At 43.0% G+C, this 22,285-nt stretch overlaps 1 protein-coding gene across 1 annotated transcript; it reads left to right on the top strand.

Moving 5' to 3' along the window:
* The first annotated feature begins 7,464 nt into the window (after nt 1-7,464).
* Nucleotides 7,465-20,584, top strand: LOC138369304 (scavenger receptor class B member 1-like). The gene is made up of 12 exons (XM_069332528.1): nt 7,465-7,839; nt 9,133-9,260; nt 10,263-10,420; nt 12,591-12,735; nt 14,732-14,857; nt 16,259-16,384; nt 16,824-16,893; nt 17,189-17,330; nt 17,475-17,623; nt 18,026-18,177; nt 18,419-18,516; nt 19,349-20,584. The coding sequence occupies exons 1-12, from the start codon at nt 7,818-7,820 to the stop codon at nt 19,560-19,562; spliced, it is 1,530 nt and encodes a 509-aa protein (XP_069188629.1). The 5' UTR covers nt 7,465-7,817; the 3' UTR covers nt 19,563-20,584.
* The last annotated feature ends 1,701 nt before the right edge of the window (nt 20,585-22,285 follow it).

Raw genomic sequence — 22,285 nt, forward strand, 5'->3', positions numbered from 1 at the left:
CGAAGTTATTGTTTACAACACGAAGTTATTGTTTACAACACGAAGTTATTGTTTACAACACGAAGTTATTGTTTACAACACGAAGCTATTGTTTACAACACGAAGCTATTGTTTACAACACGAAGCTATTGTTTACAACACGAAGCTATTGTTTACAACACGAAGCTATTGTTTACAACACGAAGTTATTGTTTACAACACGAAGCTATTGTTTACAACACGAAGCTATTGTTTACAACACGAAGTTATTGTTTACAACACGAACCTATTGTTTACAACACGAAGGTATTGTTTACAACACGAAGCTATTGTTTACAACACGAAGCTATTGTTTACAACACGAAGCTATTTTCTTTTTTTACATCCAAATTTGGTTTAGTGTTGGGCTTAGCCCCTATTAACCTCTGGAGGGTTACTAAGTCAACAATAACTCACTGACCACCCAGCAAGAATATGTTAGTCCCGAACACAGTCCGTGACTAAAGTAAAGTCTCACCGAGAAGTGTGTTACAGCTCTCGGTGCGTATTACCCCCTTGTCACATGCAAATTAGAGAGTTCCCCTACTGCGGTAACTCCAGCATGTAAATATAAGGTCGCCATACCTTGACGTTACCTTGTTAGTCTCTATATGTGTACCCTCGTTCATATTCCTATGTCAATAGCTTTTCCCTGTTTACGATTTCGTTGAGTATTTTGTGTGTCGTAATCATGTTTGCTCATCCATTCTCCTTTTCGTGTCGTGAAGTTTGCTTCCTGTAGTATTTTATCGTAATTCGTGGTTTTAAACTGTGGGATAAATCTGGTGCCATACCTCTGGACTTTATCCTGCCTGGCGCCACATATTCTGGAACTGGTCTGACGTGTGTGGTTTATAGAATCCAGAATGACTCCTTCAGGTTTCTGAAATCATGTGATTTATGTGTGCTTCAGGAAATGGATTCGCTGAGGTGTCTTCTCCCTCAGTTATTTTTTTCCCGTTCGATTAGAGTAGGATTTTTCCTCCTAACTGGTACCTAGTGCCGTAGGCCTACTGCCCGGCGCCTCTGCTTGCATTACTTTGCAATTACTATAGTTAAATTTTTCGAACCTTTTGTTAGACCATTTTTCCTTTTCTATTTTCTTTTAGTTTTCCTCCAGTCGTTATTCTCTCATAATTTGTTTTCCCATTATAAGTAAACAGTGACAAAGAGTCAAAGTCTGGATCAAGTCAAATCTCGACTTTAAAATGATCCAAGACGGACGGAAACATCGTCACCTTTCATTTCATGTCATTTCTGTAGGTTGTTGGGATATTTGATTTTCGGTCTCGCGATTGTGATTTTTTTTCTTTGCTTGTATTGCTCTTGCATCCACTGTTGTGAGTTGTGAACGTCCAGACCTCTTGTGTCCGACGGAGATGTCCGTCTCTGGTCGGGACGAACACCAAAGTCAACAGGAAAACTTCCACACGAGCGTCGATCAGCTGTTTGGTGAAGAGAGTCATCAGTAGCACGGAAACACGCCCAAACACCTCGTCAGGCTCGGGAATCAAAATTCGGGCCCAATCGACTGGGAGGCTATTGTGAGTCGACTCAATCGACTCGTATTGACTGTGAGTCGATTGTGGTAGTTAATGCGCATCACCACAGGATAGCGGAGACCAGTCAAATCCTGCACAACTCTGCACACAGAATTTGTAGATAGTTTAAAATTAGAAGGTGAAACGGTCAATCTTGAACAACAAATAAATGTAGTGACAGGTATATAATGATAGAATTTTAATTCATATAATTGTTATATTAATATAAATTGATGATAATAAGAAATTATATTGATGTAGTCATACTTCTATAGGTAGTAGAGTACTATAGGTGAGTTTGCAGCAAGGTGGTAAACAAGAAAATAGAATTAGGGGGAAAAAAAAGATAGTCTCCTTAAATTGAAGTAAAGTAGGAGAAGAGGAAGTCGGTGGAAGCTGGAAGCGTCAGTGAGGCAAAGAAATGTAAGAAAATAGATCGAACACTTTAGTGTTGGTGAGCAACAGGTGAAATGCACTTAAAGAAACTAGAAATCATGTAATCCAACTCCATATATAACTTTAAGTCCAGATACAACAAACAAATTAAACATCAATTAAATTTAAATTCAATGCTACAGGTACAACAAAGAAGACTAGTAGGATAGACATAGAGATAGACCTCAACGTTCAGTAGTTACAGATAGTCAAGTAGGGAAGCAAAGAGCTATAGTATCCCACCATTTTAATAGTTTTCTGTAAAATAAAATTAATAGAAATATAGAAAGTGGAATGAGATGGATGACTAAAGTAAGAAATTACTATATGCGGCTATGTTTTCCATGTGGCTTGTTTTATGTTTATAATTTAAATGTAGCTATAATATGTTTATAATTCATATGTAGCTATGATATGTTTATATATATATATATATATATATATATATATATATATATATATATATATATATATATATATATATATATATATATATATATATATATATATATATATATATTTATATATATATACATATATATATATATATATATATATATATATATATATATATATATATATATATAATATATGGTACGATGCAAGATGGTAGGTCAAACAGATGGACAGTCCTGCGGCCAGATGGACACTCAGGCCGCCTGAGGGTTCAATTTACAGGGTCAATTTTGGTAAAAATGCTAATTTTTACCCAAATGCACTGTTTTCACGGTCAATTTTGACCGTTTCCACGTTTTGTCATTAGTAAAAAAAAATACTGTTTTCACTAATTTGAAAACTGCAGATCAAAACATATCTCTGTTTTCTGTTACGGTCGATATTCTTTGTAAATTATTCAATTTGACACTTCAAATTGTGTGCAATTTCATTTAATTTCGCTCAAAAATAGCACTCAAGCATAATATTTTAAATAGCTCTCGTAGTTTTGAAACTACATGTCAGATTAGGCAAAATGTGACTCATCTCCATTTTCAATTAATTGCATATTTCCCATATAAAAAGTCGTAATTTAAAACTCCAAATATGTGCAATCACTCTGAATTCCGCTCATAAAATAATGTTCAAGGTATATTTCCGATAGGCATGTTGTAATCCACAAGTTAGGAGTGAATGTTAGCAAGAGAATAATTACTACAACACTTATATTACAACACAAATACTACAACACCCAGTAGGCTCAGGAACCTGTACACCTGTTGATTGACGGTTGAGAGGCGGGACCAAAGAGCCAGAGCTCAACCCCCACAATTAGGTAAGTACTTAACAAATGGTGAGTAGAAGTACAGGTTAAGTAAATGAACAAATCCACAAGGGCCGTGATGAGGGTTCGAACCTACGTCCGAAAGAATTCCAGACGCGCCTTAATCGACTGTACCACGACATGGAAAAATAATTGCAACCGGCAGTTCAACTTGCCCTCACCCGGATCATGCAGTCTCTCCGAGACATAAACCAGGGTTTTACACAGTGGTACAGTCGATTAAGGCGCGTCTGGGATCCTCTAGGACGTAGGTTCGAACCCTCATCACGGCCCTTGTGGATCTGTTCATTTGATGCATCAAGCTATTGTGATTTGTGTGTACATGTTAAGTATTTCAGACGATTGGTCACACATCGAGGTCAGGTCAAGGGATTAAGACAGCAGCTGCTTGCCCAAACGTATGTACCAGCCAAGAGGGCGACCTCAAGTTTCTAGGAACAAGGTGACCTTCGGTCAATCGGATAATATACTCTCTTTGGGAGGCAGGGTGTAATGGTTGAAGCTATGGCTGTCTGAGGAGAGGCTGTTGGGAGCAGCGGAACTAACAAGTCCTTCTTATCTCCGTCTGTGGCAGCAACGAAGTGGAACTGACAAATATGTGGGGACGCGATGTGATCTTGTTGACCAAGTCAAGTCTGCAGTATGTGAGTATTGAATAGACGACTAACCGGGTGTGAAGCGTTGTAGTGATGATTGAATATTAGGGACACAGGCGGAGGTTACGAGTGCAGGTGGTGACCGGAGAGGTTTAGTGGGTTTTGGGGGATGGGAGGATGATTTAACCAGAGAGTAAGTTAATGTGTTATTCATTGTTAGAGTCTATTTCATGTAATTAAATTGGAAAACCCGACGGCCTTTTATCACCAGCTTCCATGTGTCCTTTCATTGTGTTCTCGTGTGCACCTAGTGGTACGCCTCAAGGGTCTGGTGTCGGTGGTAGTGATGGTTCCTGGGCCAAGGAGCTATAGTTGTGTAATCGTTGTGTTCGGAATGAACCGGAGGTTCACCGATCACGACAAGGCATCCTATTTTGAAAACTTCCGGTCCATTAGGATAAAACCTGACCTATCGCTCTATTCACTAATTTACAAGTTTTATTTATAAAAACTCGTTAAATTTAAAAACTCGTAATTTAGCGGAATTCAGGGTGTGCAATCACCCTGAATTCCGCTAAAAATAACGCTCAATAGTCATATTTCCGATCGGCATCGAATTTTGAAAACTGGTCAGTTTGGGCAAAGTCTGACCAATCACCGTTTTCACTTATTTGCATAGTTTCGGTATAAAAAGTTCCTAATTTTAAACTCTAAATATGTGCAATGAGCCAGAATTCGGCTAGAAAATAAAGCTCAAGAGTCAGATAATGTGTATCACTATGTATTATATGTATCAGTATGAAGCATACATCAGTTTGTATCACATCTCAGTATGTACCATGTGTCAGTGTGTATCACATGCCAGTATGTATCACATGTCAGTATATGTCTTGTGTCAGTGTGTATCACATGCCAGTATGTATCACTACCAGTATCCAAGCCACCTGTACAGGTTTGCGGCCTGGGACTGTTAAGGAAGCGACACAGGAAGGTGTGTGTGGGAGGAGAGGGAAGGTGTACTGTGGGAAGACCTGTGGTAGTAATGCGAGTTTTTGAGGTCATGAAAATCATCTTGTTCTATAAAGGACAAAGTATGATAAATAGACTTTTTTTTTAATTTTGCGAACATCAGTGCGTAATGTTTTTCAATATGGTAAGGGATGGGAAAGCGCCGAGTCATTACGACTATATAGCACTTGGAAGGTGTCAGGTTAACGATTTGGGATGGGACGGGGGAAAGGAATGGTGCCAATAAGGTAAGAAAATATCAACTTTTTCAGAACGCCTACAGGGCCGAGCCAGTCCCAGAGTCGCCAGGTGTCAGTAAGATTCAGTAAGAATCTGTGTTATGCAGTTTTTCATTTAAATGGTGCTAATACCGACCAGACCATTTTAGGTGCGTACCTGACAGCAGTCACTATGCAAAGTTGGGTGAGGTCAGACAAAAACATGTAGATATAGATAAAACTAATACTAATAGTAATTATCCCTTCCTAAAGCATATTTATATATATTACATTTTTGTTAATTGTTACTAAGACAAAATATTGATAATCTATTAAGGCTGAGGTGAATGATAAGGCACAAGGGTCACTTACGAGTGGAAGGATAACGTCGTGTCTAGCTCTTATGTACTTGAGATAGTTGAAGGTGTTCAAGGTGGTGTGACGTAGTCATGCCCGGTGTTCAAGGTGGTGTGACGTAGTCATGTCCGGTGTTCAAGGTGGTGTGACGTAGTCATGCCCGGTGTTCAAGGTGGTGTGACGTAGTCATGTCCGGTGTTCAAGGTGGTGTGACGTAGTCATGTCCGGTGTTCAAGGTGGTGTGACGTAGTCATGCCCGGTGTTCAAGGTGGAGTGACGTAGTCATGCCCGGTGTTCAAGGTGGTGTGACGTAGTCATGTCCGGTGTTCAAGGTGGTGTGACGTAGTCATGCCCGGTGTTCAAGGTGGAGTGACGTAGTCATGCCCGGTGTTCAAGGTGGTGTGACGTAGTCATGCCCGGTGTTCAAGGTGGTGTGACGTAGTCATGCCCGGTGTTCAAGGTGGAATGACGTAGTCATGCCCGGTGTTCAAGGTGGTGTAACGTAGTCATGTCCGGTGTTCAAGGTGGAGTGACGTAGTCATGCCCGGTGTTCAAGGTGGTGTGACGTAGTCATGCCCGGTGTTCAAGGTAATATAACCTTCACCGAACAAGAAGAACTAAAATTAGCCATTCACAGGCAGCAAAACGATAACGTTAGATATATCATAAACCCAGCAGGCGGGGCGTGATGAGCTAGACCTCACTCCCCGTAGTCACTGTTAGGTAAGTACCGATAGATAAGCACACAAGCAAACGCACACGCACACACAAATAGGCTCAGGAATCTGTACACCAGTTGTTTGACAGTTGAGAGGCGGGACCAAAGAGCCAGAGCTCAACCTCCGCAAGCACAACTAGGTGAGTACACACACACACACACAGGAGTGTGTGTGTTGCTATTGGAGTTCAACACGAGTAAATGTAAAGTTATGGAAATGGGATCAGGAGATAGGAGACCAAAGAGACAGTACACAATGAAAGGGAACTGCCTACCTGTAACGATTCGACAAAGAGACCTGGGAGTGGACGTAACACCTAATCTAACTCCTGAGGCGCATAGAAATAGGATAACGACAGTAGCGTACTCTACACTGACGAAAGTGAGAACTTCATTCAGAAACCTAAGTGAGGAGGCTTTTAGGGCACTGTACACTGCCTACGTGAGACCAGTCTTAGAGTATGCCGCACTATCATAGAGTCCCCACCTGAATAAACACATAAGGAAACTGGAAAAGGTTCAGAAGTTTGCGACGAGGCTTGTCCCAGAGTTACGAGGGATGGGATATGAAGAGCGCCTGAAAGAACTGAACCTTACGACACTAGAAAAAAGAAGGGAGAGAGGGGATATGATAGGAACATATAAAATACTCAGGGGAATTGACAAAGTGGACATAGACGAAATGTTCACACGGAATAGTAACAGAACGAGAGGACATGGATGGAAGCTTGAAACTCAGATGAGTCACAGAGATGTTAGGAAGTTTTCTTTTAGCGTGAGAGTAGTGGGAAAATGGAATGCACTTAAGGAACAGGTTGTGGAAGCAAATACTATTCATAATTTTAAAACTAGATATAATAGGGAAATAGGACAGGAGTCACTGCTGTAAACAACTGATTTCTAGAAAGGCGGGATCCAAGAGTCAATGCTCGATCCTGCAAGCACAAATAAGTGAGTACACACACGCACACCACGGCCGTGATAGCGTCGACTATGGCACTACACTGTCCTTTAATATATCTTATCACCATACCCATGGGGTCAAACGATAATCAGCTCGTCGATACACTCGACTGTTGTGGCCACCAGTGGTGTCCCTTTGACGCATTCCTCCCACTTCCTGCCCACCAAACTTTACCTGCAGTATTATGCACTATGTTTATTGAACTGTGTTGCCACACAAGCCCCATGCTCTAATATGCGAGGCGTATTATCGTTCCTTTTCCAAATAGAAACTCAGAGCTGGCAACAATGTTTCGTAAAGACTGTTATCTTTATATAAATTTGGATCCGTGTGGCGAGGGCTGTTGAGACGGTGCCCCTTGGTGGAGAGTGATGTCAAGCACCAGGTGCACGACCCGGTCACTGCCGGACGTCGGGGCCTCAGCTACTCAACTGTTATTGTGTAAAACTGACGTTGAAATATTCTAAGGTTGAGTTTTTTGTGGAAAAAAGTTCGAAAGGGACAGTAGATAGTTTCTTGTGAAATTCAAGATCATATTTAACCTATCAGATAATCTCTCAAATTCTCACCGACACGGCGATCTTCCACGCATAGTCTACTGTTCAACTTCACCGTAACGTCACCGTCGAGCTGCACCGTAGTCATCGTCTCGCTACACCATAAAGTCACCATCCAGCTTCACCATGAAGTATACGCATAACAAAGGTACAGCCATGCACTGGAAAATACTATTTCCCTGTTTATGCTCTTAACTCTTCACTCTTTCCTTGTAAATAGCTCTAGATGTGCCCCCAGGGTCGAGCTCCAGCTCCCGACTCCCGTCTCTTAAGTTATATATATGGCTTAGAGCAGCAACTTATATTCTCTAACATATTTAGAAACTTTGCATGGTGCATTCTCTGGAGGTTCCCACTGCTTGGTGTGTGTGTGTGTGTGTGTGTGTGTGTGTGTGTGTGTGTGTGTGTGTGTGTGTGTGTGTGTGTGTGTGTGTGTGTGTGTGTGTATTCACCTAGTTGTGCTTGCGGAGGTTGAGCTCTGGCTCTTTGGCTCCGCCTCTCAACTGTCAATCAACTGGTGTGCAGATTCCTGAGCCTACTGAGCTCTATCATATCTACATTTGAAACTGTGTATGGAGTCAGCCTCCACCACATCACTTCCTAATGCATTCCACCTGTTAACTACTCTGCCACTGAAAAAGTTCTTTCTAACGTCCCTGTGGCTTATTTGGGTACTCAGCTTCCACCTGTGTCCCCTTGTTCGTGTACCACCCGTGTTAAACAGTTGATCTTTATCTACCCTGTCAATTCCTTTGAAAAAATGTTAGGTAGTAATCTTCTTAATCGATTAATTCTTAATCTTCAGTAGTAATCTTTTTTAGGTAATAATCTTCCACACACACACGTGTGTGTGTGAGTGATGTGTGTGTGTGTGTGTGTGTGTGTGTGTGTGTGTGTGTGTGTGTGTGTGTGTGTGTGTGTGTGTGTGTGTGTGTGTGTGTGTGTGTGCGCGCGCGCTTGTGTATGTGTGTGGTTATCTATTTCTGTGCTTGTGTGTGTGCATTTACTAAATTCGTGTTTACTTTCACTACACATCATAGGTATCTAAAGTCTGGAACAATTACTCCTGCCTTCTAATGCTTTATTATATCTGCTTTTATGTGTGTGAATGGAGATAGTCTACACTTCCAGTTCCATACGTATGTGTGAAGAACACACCAGTTCTTCCTCCAGTTCATTTACTTTGTTTAACACTCACCTGTATTTTAAGTTTCCAACTGTGCTCTGTTATAATGTTCCCTCGTGGTCGAGACAGGTAGCGTTTGTCTACTGTCTCTTTCTAAGTGTGTGTGACTGTATGTATATTCTAAGTTTGTGTGTATGCAGGGATAGTAGTAGATATACAGTCACCCTACACGGGGGTCTTAAGCAAGTATTCTGTATGTGATGAATCAAATATTCCCTTCACGAATGAATCGTGAGAATGGTATCACTCCTGCAGGAGTGAGAGGAACCAAGTGGACGTGTTGCCAGGTGGTATTCCTGTTCCTGGGCTCCGCCTCTGCAATCTTTGCGATAGTGATGCTGGCGGGGGAGTACCAGGAGCTCTTCGACGCCATCCTGCATTCCGTAAGCTGCTTACACTCATTTCTCGCCCTTATGTGTGGTTTGTTTCCAGCTCTGAGAACAGATAACTAAAAAATATATGTTCTATGGGGTGTTATGAAAGAACCAACGGTCCTTCGGAGCCACTGTGCTGGAGGTCAGTTAGGTCTGGAACAGGAGACTAATATATTATCAAACACGGTCAATTGGCCCTACACCAATAATATAATTTTTATTCAGTGTACTGTTGATATATTTAAGTAACAGAAGAAACTGAGACTCAAGGAAACTACAGAACGTCTAATGGTCATAGCGAAACAGCTGGTTATATCTTCCCAAGCTCATGTATGTCTAACCTACACTTGAAGCAATTCAGTGATTCAAAGTCAATTATGTTACCCGATAAATTTGTTAACAAAAATAAGCCACCATATTTTTAACCCAGTATTTAACCAAGTCTTTCCTGAATCTAAATTTATCCCATTTATATCAGATGTTTAATGTTCTATTTTGTGTTGATATTTTGAAATTTTTATTTATATCCCCTTTTGTTTTACCGTTCACCCGTTTATGCATTTCATCCGAGGCGTTTTATATCACACTTCTTATCTCGGTAGATTCGCAAAAATAAACTATTTCCACAGACATTATTTGCTTTCATAGTAATCTTAAATAAGTCTAGCTATTGTATGAGCGAAGCAGTACAATAACAGTTGGTGTTCTCTCTATGATCAGACACAACGTACGTCGCCGTGGCCTGGGAACGCTCTTTTATTCACTTATTTATCTATATCTCATATATCCATCAGTGCCTGAGGCTCTAGTAACCAAAATTATCTTCGACTCTAAAGTGTTTAACATAAATCAGCACTTATAATACTAAGTGCTGATTCGTCCTACACAACACTCGGCTTCCTAACTGATAGCTTGGAGTATGTTAAGTATTAAATCACTACACATAAACATTACAATAATACTAATTCTTATTATTATTATTATTATTAACAACTCTCGTCACTCTGGAAGCAAATGGAGATTGACGGCGAGTCTCGGGCGTACGATATCTGGCGCCTGACGCCCGTGCCACTCTTCCTCCGCTTCTACTTCTTCAACATCACCAACCCGGAGCAGTTCCAGCAGGGAGACAAGCCCATCCTTGATGAGGTGGGACCCTACACGTACAGGTGAGTCAGTGGGGCGAGCACCTACAGGTGAGTCTGAGAGGGACGCACCTGCAGGTGAGTCTGAGAGGGACGCACCTGCAGGTGAGTCTAAGAGGGACGCACCTACAGGTGAGTCTGAGAGGGACGCACCTGCAGGTGAGTCTGAGAGGGACGCACCTGCAGGTGAGTCTGAGAGGGACGCACCTGCAGGTGAGCCTGAGAGGGACGCACCTGCAAGTGAGCCTGAGAGGGACGCACCTGCAGGTGAGTCTGAGAGGGACGCACCTGCAGGTGAGTCTGAGAGGGACGCACCTGCAGGTGAGTCTGAGAGGGACGCACCTACAGGTGAGTCTGAGAGGGACGCACCTACAGGTGAGTCTGAGAGGGACGCACCTGCAGGTGAGTCTGAGAGGGACGCACCTGCAGGTGAGTCTGAGAGGGACGCACCTGCAGGTGAGTCTGAGAGGGACGCACCTGCAGGTGAGTCTGAGAGGGACGCACCTGCAGGTGAGTCTGAGAGGGACGCACCTGCAGGTGAGTCTGAGAGGGACGCACCTGCAGGTGAGTCTGAGAGGGACGCACCTGCAGGTGAGCCTGAGAGGGACGCACCTACAGGTGAGTCTGAGAGGGACGCACCTGCAGGTGAGCCTGAGAGGGACGCACCTGCAGGTGAGTCTGAGAGGGACGCACCTGCAGGTGAGTCTGAGAGGGACGCACCTGCAGGTGAGTCTGAGAGGGACGCACCTGCAGGTGAGTCTGAGAGGGACGCACCTGCAGGTGAGCCTGAGAGGGACGCACCTACAGGTGAGTCTGAGAGGGACGCACCTGCAGGTGAGCCTGAGAGGGACGCACCTACAGGTGAGTCAGAGGGGAAAGCTGTGGTTGCTGCGGCTCATGCGTTGCTGAGCCACAGCAACCTTCCCTGTTCCCCAGTCCTCCCTACCATTTCCCCCCTCACCCGTCTCCTCGGCCTCCCAACCATTTCCCACTCCACCCTCTTCCTTCCCACCATGCCCCACTCCCCTGTCCCTTTCTCCTCCCCACCATTCTCCATTCCCCCATCCCCTCGTCCCCACCATCTCAAACTCTCCCGTCCCCTCGTCCTTCCCCACAATTACCCCTTCACTTGTTCCCTCGTCCTCCCCACCATCTCTCACTTCCGTCCCCACCATTCCCCACTCCCTCGTCCGATGCCATCCCAAATGGTCTGATGTTCCCATCAGAAAATTGGGAACATCAAGTGATCTGATGTTCCCATCACTGAAATATAAGAAAAACAGTTAAAAATGAAATGAAAATATTAAAAAATAAATAAATAAACTATACTCATGAAATGAACGGTCTGGTAAACAACACAGCTCAATTCCAACGCAATTCACACAAAATAATTAAATCAAAATGAAAATAAATCAAAATATATAACAATTTAATTTATCAATGCAATCAGAAACATTGAAATGGAATTGTAACATATTTAGTATAACATGTGTGTTGCTCTTACATGCAACAGATGGCGCTGTTTTTCAAGAAAAGCATAGTTTTACTTGTCACGAGTGTGGCATCTATACTTATACATATGAAATAAACGGTATTGTAAACAACACAGCTCAATTCCAACACAATGTCACACAAAATAATTCAATAAAAAATAAAATAAATCGAAATCTATGAAAATAAAATTTATCAATGCAATCGGAAACATTGAAATGGAATTCGTGACATATTTAGTATAGCGTGCATGTTGCTATTATGTGCAACAGATGGCGCTGTTTATCAAAAACGCATGTTTTTACCTGTCACATGGGTGGCATCTATATAATAGGTATATAAAAGGACGCGCCTGTTCGAATGGAACATTGTGTCAAAATTACTAAGCAATCGGTGAAGAACTTTCGGAGATTAGCGGTTATGCACAAACGAACATTTCCATTTTTATTTATATAGATTAATTCACGCACATAACTATATACTGACGCAAGCGAGAATTCGTCCATATTATTAGCTAGGAAATATAAAATTAAAGTCAACTCTCTCATGGCGGAGTATACATTCAATAGACATACACTCTCTATACATTCAATACTACACTCTCCATTCATTCAGAAGAACTACACTCTCATACATTCAATAAAGAAAATATACGTTCACAAGAAATGAAAAACTATAGGAACCGTTGTTCTTCCCCAAACAGAGAGTACCACGAGAAGCAGAACCTGACGTTCAACACGAACCAGACGGTGACGTACTACCAGCAGCGGTGGTGGGTGTGGGACCAGGAGGCCTCGGGCAACCTGAGCCAGGACGACATCATGGTCAGCCTCAACACCGTCCCTGTGGTGAGCCCTCGACCTGCTCCACGCTGTTGGTCTGGTCGCTTTGTGTTCTGATCGTCTTGAGGTCCTGTGGCAATATTACCAGCGGGGCACCTTACCTCTCCCTATTACCAGAGGGACGCCTCAACAACTGAGGGACGCCTCAACAACTGAGGGACGCCTCAACAACTGAGGGACGCCTCAACAACTGAGGGACGCCTCAATAACATAGGGACACATCAACAACAGAAGGATATAGCAACAATAGAGACACATCAACAACAGAGGAATATAGCAACAATAGAGACACATCAACAACAGAAGGATATAGCAACAATAGGGACACATCAACAACAGAAGGATATAGCAACAATAGGGACACATCAACAACAGAGGAATATAGCAACAATAGGGACACATCAACAACAGAGGAATATAGCAACAATAGGGACACATCAACAACAGCGGGATATAGCAACAATAGGGACACACCAACAACAGAGGAATATAGCAACAATAGGGACACATCAACAACAGAGGAATATAGCAACAATAGGGACACATCAACAACAGCGGGATATAGCAACAATAGGGACACACCAACAACAGAGGAATATAGCAACAATAGGGACACATCAACAACAGAAGGATATAGCAACAATAGGGACACATCAACAACAGAGGAATATAGCAACAATAGGGACACATCAACAACAGAAGGATATAGCAACAATAGGGACACATCAACAACAGAAGGATATAGCAACAATAGGGACACATCAACAACAGAGGGATATAGCAACAATAGGGACACATCAACAACAGAGGAATATAGCAACAATAGGGACACATCAACAACAGAAGGATATAGCAACAATAGGGACACATCAACAACAGAGGAATATAGCAACAATAGGGACACATCAACAACAGAGGAATATAGCAACAATAGGGACACATCAACAACAGAAGGATATAGCAACAATAGGGACACATCAACAACAGAGGGATATAGCAACAATAGGGACACATCAACAACAGAGGAATATAGCAACAATAGGGACACATAAACAACAGAGGGATATAGCAACAATAGGGACACATCAACAACAGAGGGATATAGCAACAATAGGGACACATCAACAACAGAGGAATATAGCAACAATAGGGACACATCAACAACAGAAGGATATAGCAACAATAGGGACACATCAACAACAGAGGAATATAGCAACAATAGGGACACATCAACAACAGAGGAATATAGCAACAATAGGGACACATCAACAACAGAGGGATATAGCAACAATAGGGACACATCAACAACAGAGGGATATAGCAACAATAGGGACACATCAACAACAGAGGGATATAGCAACAATAGGGACACATCAACAACAGAAGGATATAGCAACAATAGGGACACATCAACAACAGAGGAATATAGCAACAATAGGGACACATCAACAACAGAGGGATATAGCAACAATAGGGACACATCAACAACAGAGGGATATAGCAACAATAGGGACACACCAACAACAGAGGGATATAGCAACAATAGGGACACATCAACAACAGAAGGATATAGCAACAATAGGGACACATCAACAACAGAGGAATATAGCAACAATAGGGACACATCAACAACAGAGGAATATAGCAACAATAGGGACACATCAACAACAGAGGGATATAGCAACAATAGGGACACATCAACAACAGAGGGATATAACAACAATAGGGACACATCAACAACAGAGGGATATAGCAACAATAGGGACACACACCAACAACAGAGGAATATAGCAACAATAGGGACACATCAACAACAGAGGGATATAGCAACAATAGGGACACATCAACAACAGAGGGATATAGCAACAATAGGGACACATCAACAACAGAGGGATATAGCAACAATAGGGACACATCAACAACATAAAGACGCATCAAAAAACAGTCAGCTCATCCCCCAATCTCTTGCAACAGTCTGCTTATCCGTGACCTCCTCCAACAGTCTGCCGCGTGGAGTGTGCGCGGCAACCCGACACTCCTCTCCGGACTCAACCTTGTTTTCCAGTATCTGGGCGAAGAACTAACCGTGAAAGCAACGGTTCGAGACACGTTGTTCAACGGCTACACGGTGAGTCTTGCGTCTCACAGGTTCTTCTCTCTGGCTACCCGTGTTCAACGGGTACACGATGAATCTTGCGTCTTACAGGTTCTCTCTGGCTACCCGTGTTCAACGGGTACACGATGAATCTTGCGTCTTACAGGTTCTCTCTGGCTACCCGTGTTCAACGGGTACACGGTGAGTATTGGAAAAAGAAAAAAACTATATTTCAGAGATCTTTCGTTTATTTTATTTTTCCACGGAAAGTTAGTCGTATATTTATAAGGATTGTTTATGGCCGAGGTCTTGCATTGTACAAAGTATTCATCATGACGTCCAACTGCGCCTGTACCTCTTAGGCACCCTCACGCTTCTGTATAGTACTCATTGAAACCATTACCAATAACTTCAGCTAAAAAGTCTTTGGTTTAAAGTGCAGACAACGATACTCAGAAACTCCGCCATGAGAGTAGATTGAATTCAAGATGACGTGTCGCCTGTTAAGACTTTGTCAAGTCACATTTGGTTAACACTTAGAGGCGATATATTGTATCCAAATAAAGCTTGCTCTTAACTTGCTGGTTCTCTCCCTATATATATATATATATATATATATATATATATATATATATATATATATATATATATATATATATATATATATATATATATATATGTCGTACCTAGTAGCCAGAACTCACTTCTCAGCCTACTATTCAAGGCCCGATTTGCCTAATAAGCCAAATTTTCCTGAATTAATATATTTACTATAATTTTTTTCTTATGAAATGATAAAGCAACCCTTTTCTCTATGTATGAGGTCAATTTTTTTTTATTGGAGTTAAAATTAACGTAGATATATGACCGAACCTAACCAACCCTACCTAACCTAACCTAACCTATATTTATAGGTAAGGTTAGGTTAGGTAGCCAAAAAAAGCTAGGTTAGGTTAGGTTAGGTAGGTTAGGTAGACGAAAAAACATTAATTCATGAAAACTTGGCTTATTAGGCAAATCGGGCCTTGAATAGTAGGCTGAGAAGTGCGTTCTGGCTATTAGGTACGACATATATATATATATATATATATTTCATTTTATATATATATATATATATATATATATATATATATATATATATATATATATATATATATATATATATATATATATATATATATATATATATATATATATAAAGCATCAATTCAGGATTGTGATACAGGGCAGCAAGCGTGACGAGTTTTAACGTGATAGTTGGCGGCTGTTGTTGTTGTTGTTTTAGAGTCATCCACTCGGAACAAAAAACTCCAAGTAGCACGGGATATGGTGAGCCCGTAGTGGACTTTAGTTGATGGTGTTCAGCTCGTCCTGACGCGTCTTAACGTGATAGTCGACGGTGAATTACTCCTTCTGTGTTTCTCTCCGGCACAGGACCCGCTCCTGGACTGGATGCAGGATTACGTAGTGGTGAACGGCTCCATCAACCCCATCCTGCCTCCTGGGATCAACTTTCCTCCTGGTCTCATTGACTACGACAAGTTCGGGTGGTTCTATAAGGTCAGTGAGCTGGTCGACAACCTTAGTCACGTGTTGTGTCTAATGCAATGCTTCTTCTTCTTAAACTAAGCTTTAAACCCTACTCTCTTGTGCACGTTTCTATTTTTGTACAAAACGACGAGGTGTTCTTCCCGATGTGTTTTCTTGTGACACGCAGAAGTAACAGTTTACTCGGTCACTGTCTAGATACATGTAGATATACGTACTTGTCGATAGGGAAGGGAATTGACAGGGGAAAGCGCCAAGCCATTACGACTATATAGCACAGGATGAGGGATGGGACGGGGGGGGGGAGGAATAGTGCCCAATCACTTGGACAGTTGGGGGATTGAACGCCGACCTGCATGAAGCGAGACCGTCGCTCTACCGTCTAGCCCAAGTGGTTGGGGTTACTTGTCGACAGATGAAGTAAATTTTTGTTTTGTTTTGCTTTTTGCAGCGTAACTTATCTGTGACGTACGACGGCCTCTACAACATGTACACTGGGCAAGACTCTCTCGACAATTTAGGTAAGCAGCGCGGAGCTTCCACCCTTCTCTTCCCACTCTCAAATCCCTATAGATTGGTTCCTCGCTACATGTATATACTGAGAGCCAATCTAATTCGAATGCAAAAACACGAGATCCTTGTAAACTCGTGTTTGTAATATATTTATCCTTGGTGGAGGATTAGTGATTTTATCGAAGTTCTGCTTGACTCGAGCACTCTAGGTTACGTTACAATCACTCTAGGTTACGTTACAATCATTTGGTGTCTTGTTCATACTGACTCCTGTCTTCCCGGACGCTGCCTCGCCCCCAACAGGGAAAATCGACTGGTGGAACAGGGAGCAGAACACGTCGTTCTTCGACTACCCGTGCAACAAAGTTACGGGGTCCGCGGGCGAACTGTGGCCTCCAGGCTTGCAGAAGGACTTCGTTGAGTTCTACAGCTCCGACTTGTGCATGTGAGTTCGCGTGTCCATATGGACAATCACTACCAAGTCAACATTGTAAAAAATGGACGTGTTTTGGGGAATATCTATCACTGTGCTAGTTATTCAGAACAGTTACATGACTTTTGGTCTTAATGATTACGCTGGTCTTGGCAGGAGTGTGACGTTGTTTTACAAGGAGGAGGTCACCGACGCTAACGGCCTGCCCGGCTACCGCTACTGGGCCACCAACCATACCTTCGCTAATGGTAGTGTCATCCCTGGCAACGAGTGTTACTGCGTCAAAAACACGTGTGCCCCTACAGGTGAGACCCTAACACCTGCCTTTATGTGGTGCAGCTGACATCTCACTACACACCTGCTTTCTCACTAAACACCTGATCTTTCACAAGACAACTGAAGTCTAGGCAGCTAACCTCTCACTAGACTCTTGACCTCAGAATGAACTGCCGAGGGTTCACTAAAACAATTTTCCCTCGTGCTTTCCTCTCACTCCTCGTCCGTTCCTCACTTCCCTTCATGTATCCTCACTTCCCCTCATTCATTCTTCACTCTCCCCTCATGTAACCTCACTTCCCCTCATGTAACCTCACTTCCCCTCATGTAACCTCACTTCCCCTCATGCATTCTTCACTCTCCCCTCATGCATTCCTCACTTTCCCTCTCATACATTCCGTCTCATGCACTCATCATTCTTCCCTCATCAGGCCTGCTGAACGCGGAGTCGTGCCGCATGGGGGCCCCGGCCTTCATCTCCTTCCCCCACTTCTACAACGCTGACCCCTTCCTCATGGACGGCGTTGAGGGCCTCACACCTGCCGACCCCGACCAACACGCGTTCTATATGGACCTCATACCGGTGAGAAGCTCCTTGTTTCATACCGGTGAGAACCTAGTTGCCTACTGGTCAAAGCCTCCTATGACCTGGTATTGTGAGGGTAAAGACCTCCGGGGTCTCACAACGGCAAGAACTTCCGGGCCTCAGAAGGCTAAGAAACTCTTGAGCCATCAGCCAGGTTATAGATCACACACAAGTAATAAATACAGCAAACTCACACATACTATCATGTTTGTTCCTCATGCAGCATGTTTCCCCGCAGGAGGTCGGGACGCCCATGCAGGTGGCGGCCAGGATGCAGATCAACATGCACGTCATCCCGTACAAAGGAAAACCGTTTGTGCACTTGGGAAAAATCGAGTAGGTTGATCCAATTCACGTGAGCTCTGGTTTGCAGGGACGGATTATTAGCCGTTAAATGTAGTTGATTTCCTTTCTCATGTTTCTTATCATATTTACATTTAATATTGTTTATTAAGGTTGCTTTATTAACACCTTCTGAACTATGTCACGTATTTGACCACTCTTACGCTGTAGAATATATTTCTCACCTCTGTGAAGTTTATTTACGTCGCCAGTTATACCAAACTTTCAACACGGCTTCATTGCGTCATTTGTCTCTTGTCCTTAGTCTTTATCCTGTTTCTCTCTTCCCCCGGTGTGGTGAGGTCCAGTTCCCTGAGGGTGTCCGCGTACCTCCAGCCCCTTACCTCAAGAACCAGCTTGGTTGTATATCTTAGGACCTTTTCTACATTTGTTTTGTGTATTTTCAGGTTTAGGTTAGCTTATGGAGCATATTGAAGGAGACGGGGATCTCTGCTAGGTGGTGTACAGCTTTTGGAAAGTTACATTATCAGTGTGAAAGTTGAACGTCAGCTCCTAGACCCATCTTTTCCAGCAATCGCTTGATTGGTTGATTGATACAATGTTTCTGTCTTTGAATTTTTTTGCATATAATCTTTTGAAGTTTTATTAAGTATTAAAGTTTCCTTGAAATCTGTCCTTCACATAAACCGTCACCACATGATCAAGAAAAGTTGTCACTCCTTACACCATTCATGTACTGGCCTCTCCATTATTATACATATTATTCCCCTTTTCTCCCCATTCTTATCTCTGAGTTACCCTGCTGACGGTGCAACACAATCAGCATTAACACTAACAACTATGTTCTTCTTCCCGCGTCCGCCAGTATTCTGAGCGAGGTGTCGGAGGTGTACCTGCCCTTGCTCTGGTTCGAGGAGACGGCCGCCATGCCTCCCGACTTGGCCAAGCAACTCAAGGCTCTCCTCTTCATCATGAACACCCCGACGGTGACCATCATATTGTCTGTGATCCTGGCGCTCGGCCTCCTCACCGTCGCCATCATCTTCGCCATCCACTGGAGACGAAGCAAGCGGAATTAACAGATGGTGACGAGTCTTGGAGGTCAGGAGAGCGCTTGGTGAAGAGTTCGGCTGGAAACTCCTGTCTTTTGCAGCTTGGGGTTCAGGCTTGGGGTGTGTTCTTTACCGTTGACCTGCAAGAAGCGAGTGAACACTATTGTTCAGCCGCAAGGGGAGCAAGAACACTAACACTGCTGAATGTTGCAACACTATTTTTAGTGCACTTAAAAAGCAATATTCATCCACCAGCGTACCTTCATCCACCAGTGTGAGCTATGTGTTGTGACGTACGTACGTCACCAGTGAGACGTACCTCGGGGTAGCTGAAGTGTTGTGACGTACCTCGGGGTTAGCTGACGTGTATGTTGGCTAGCTGGTGTGTTGTGACGTAAGCTGATATGTTGTGACGTAAGCTGATGTGTTGTGACGTAAGCTGATGTGTTGTGACGTAAGCTGGTGTGTTGTGACGTAAGCTGATATGTTGTGACGTAAGCTGATATGTTGTGACGTAAGCTGATGTGTTGTGACGTAAGCTGATATGTTGTGACGTAAGCTGATATGTTGTGACGTAAGCTGATATGTTGTGACGTAAGCTGATGTGTTGTGATGTAAGCTGATGTGTTGTGACGTAAGCTGGTGTGTTGTGACGTAAGCTGATATGTTGTGACGTAAGCTGATATGTTGTGACGTAAGCTGATATGTTGTGACGTAAGCTGATATGTTGTGACGTAAGCTGATGTGTTGTGACGTAAGCTGGTGTGTTGTGACGTAAGCTGATATGTTGTGACGTAAGCTGATATGTTGTGACGTAAGCTGGTGTGTTGTGACGTAAGCTGATATGTTGTGACGTAAGCTGGTGTGTTGTGACGTAACCTGGGGGTTAACTGAGGTGTAGACTGTTACCCTTGACGTATAACGAGTGCCCGACTCACAAGTGTAAATTGCAAAATATTAATTATTGAATAGTGACTAATGTAGACTATTCATAGTGTACACTGTTAATATTTCAGGCTTACTATAAAATAAACAATTTAAAATATTCATTATTGAATTAATAATTTAGCCCATAATTTATTTTATCTATTATTACTAATTCTGGTTTGCCGTGGTGTAAAAGTCTTAAAATCCATGGATACACTTTCAGTTGTTTTGAGTAGGCCTTTACTAATGTTGTATTAGAGTGAGATTGGCTCGTGTATGTTCTGTAAGGCTTGGATTGGTGCTCTTATAAATGACCTACTGAGCCTTGTGACCCACGTGTGATGGGCGGACCACGACCGATTGGTCCAGTATGGCCACTCAGCACTTGGAAGGGATAGGTTGGCAAAGCATATGCTTTTAACGAGGGCGTTGGTTATATCCTTTGAGCAGCCTGAGGGCAGCAATATACAGAGAACTCCATCATAGTAATGTGAAGGCCCACACACACACATATATCTAGTGGTCTTCCAGTAAGGTCAGCAGGGATCTAGACGTTACTAGGCGTAGACTCAGCAGCAGGGACCTTTGGGAGTTGGCCTCACTTGCTGAGGTAGATCTGAGCGAGTGTAAACTCCGTCAGAAGAACTATTCACATAGCGTCACTGTGTAATTGAACGTCACCAAAATCCATGAATTAAGAGACAAATTGTAAACACCGATGTTCAAGAATTGTTCATGTGTTTTATAAGAGATGACACATTACCCAAAACCCTAGTCAAGTAAGTGAACCAAGTTGGCCTATTGGAGATCGTGACATACTGTCTGTAACCTCTCATTGACTGTAATTAGACAGCTACCTTTGTAACGTAATCACAGATTCGATGTAAATAAAAAAATAACGTCGATACAGCGTCGTATTGGCGTTGCTCTTGAATGTTGGGGCCAGTGAGCTGGGGTCCAGAACCTGAACCCATTATGACGGAAACTTTTCCACCACCGCCCAAAGGATGACTGTCGAGTTCATAATATGCTTATTCAATTTAAAACTAGCATTGAAGGACTGTATGTATGCAAGTGTATGAACAAAAACTAGACTGGGAAAAAGTAGGGACTTCCTCCATTAATAATTTTAAAAGCAGATATAACAACAAGGGAGGTTAGGGAGGTTTTACATTACAATATTAGCGCATCAATATTAGGGAGCCGGTCGGCCGAGCGAGCACGCTGGACTTGTGTTCCTGTGGTCCAGAGTTCGATCCCAGGCGCCGGCGAGAAACAATGGGTAGTTTCTTTCACCCTATGCCCCTGTTACCTAGCAGTAAAATAGGTACCTGGGTGTTAGTCAGCTGTCACGGGCTGCTTCCTGGGGGTGGAGGCCTGGTCGAGGACCGGGCCGCGGGGACACTAAAAAGCCCCGAAATCATCTCAAGATAACCTCAAGAAGATCAACATTTAGCAAGGCGAGGAACAGCAGATGAAAATAGGTCCAACAAGCTGCTTGCTATCTAAGCACACACACACACACACACTAGGTGAGTACATACACACACACACACACTAGGTGAGTACATACACACACACACACACACACACTAGGTGAGTACACACACACACACTAGGTGAGTACATACACACACACACACACTAGGTGAGTACATACACACACACACACACTAGGTGAGTACATACACACACACACACACTAGGTGAGTACATACACACACACACACACTAGGTGAGTACATACACACAGACACATAGAAACACGAGCTATGAGGGCGGGGTGGTTGTTCAGCGTGAGGTGAGACATTGCTGGTCTAGTG

Source organism: Procambarus clarkii, chromosome 27, assembly GCF_040958095.1.
Source record: "Procambarus clarkii isolate CNS0578487 chromosome 27, FALCON_Pclarkii_2.0, whole genome shotgun sequence".
Lineage (NCBI taxonomy): Eukaryota > Metazoa > Arthropoda > Malacostraca > Decapoda > Cambaridae > Procambarus > Procambarus clarkii.

Coding starts and splice junctions, on each gene's coding strand:
- LOC138369304 (XM_069332528.1), top strand. CDS start 7,818: ATGAAGTATACGCATAACAAAG. Junction 16,894..17,188: donor AGACTCTCTCGACAATTTAG/GTAAGCAGCGCG, acceptor CGCCCCCAACAG/GGAAAATCGACTGGTGGAAC. Junction 18,517..19,348: donor GTGCACTTGGGAAAAATCGA/GTAGGTTGATCC, acceptor CGCGTCCGCCAG/TATTCTGAGCGAGGTGTCGG.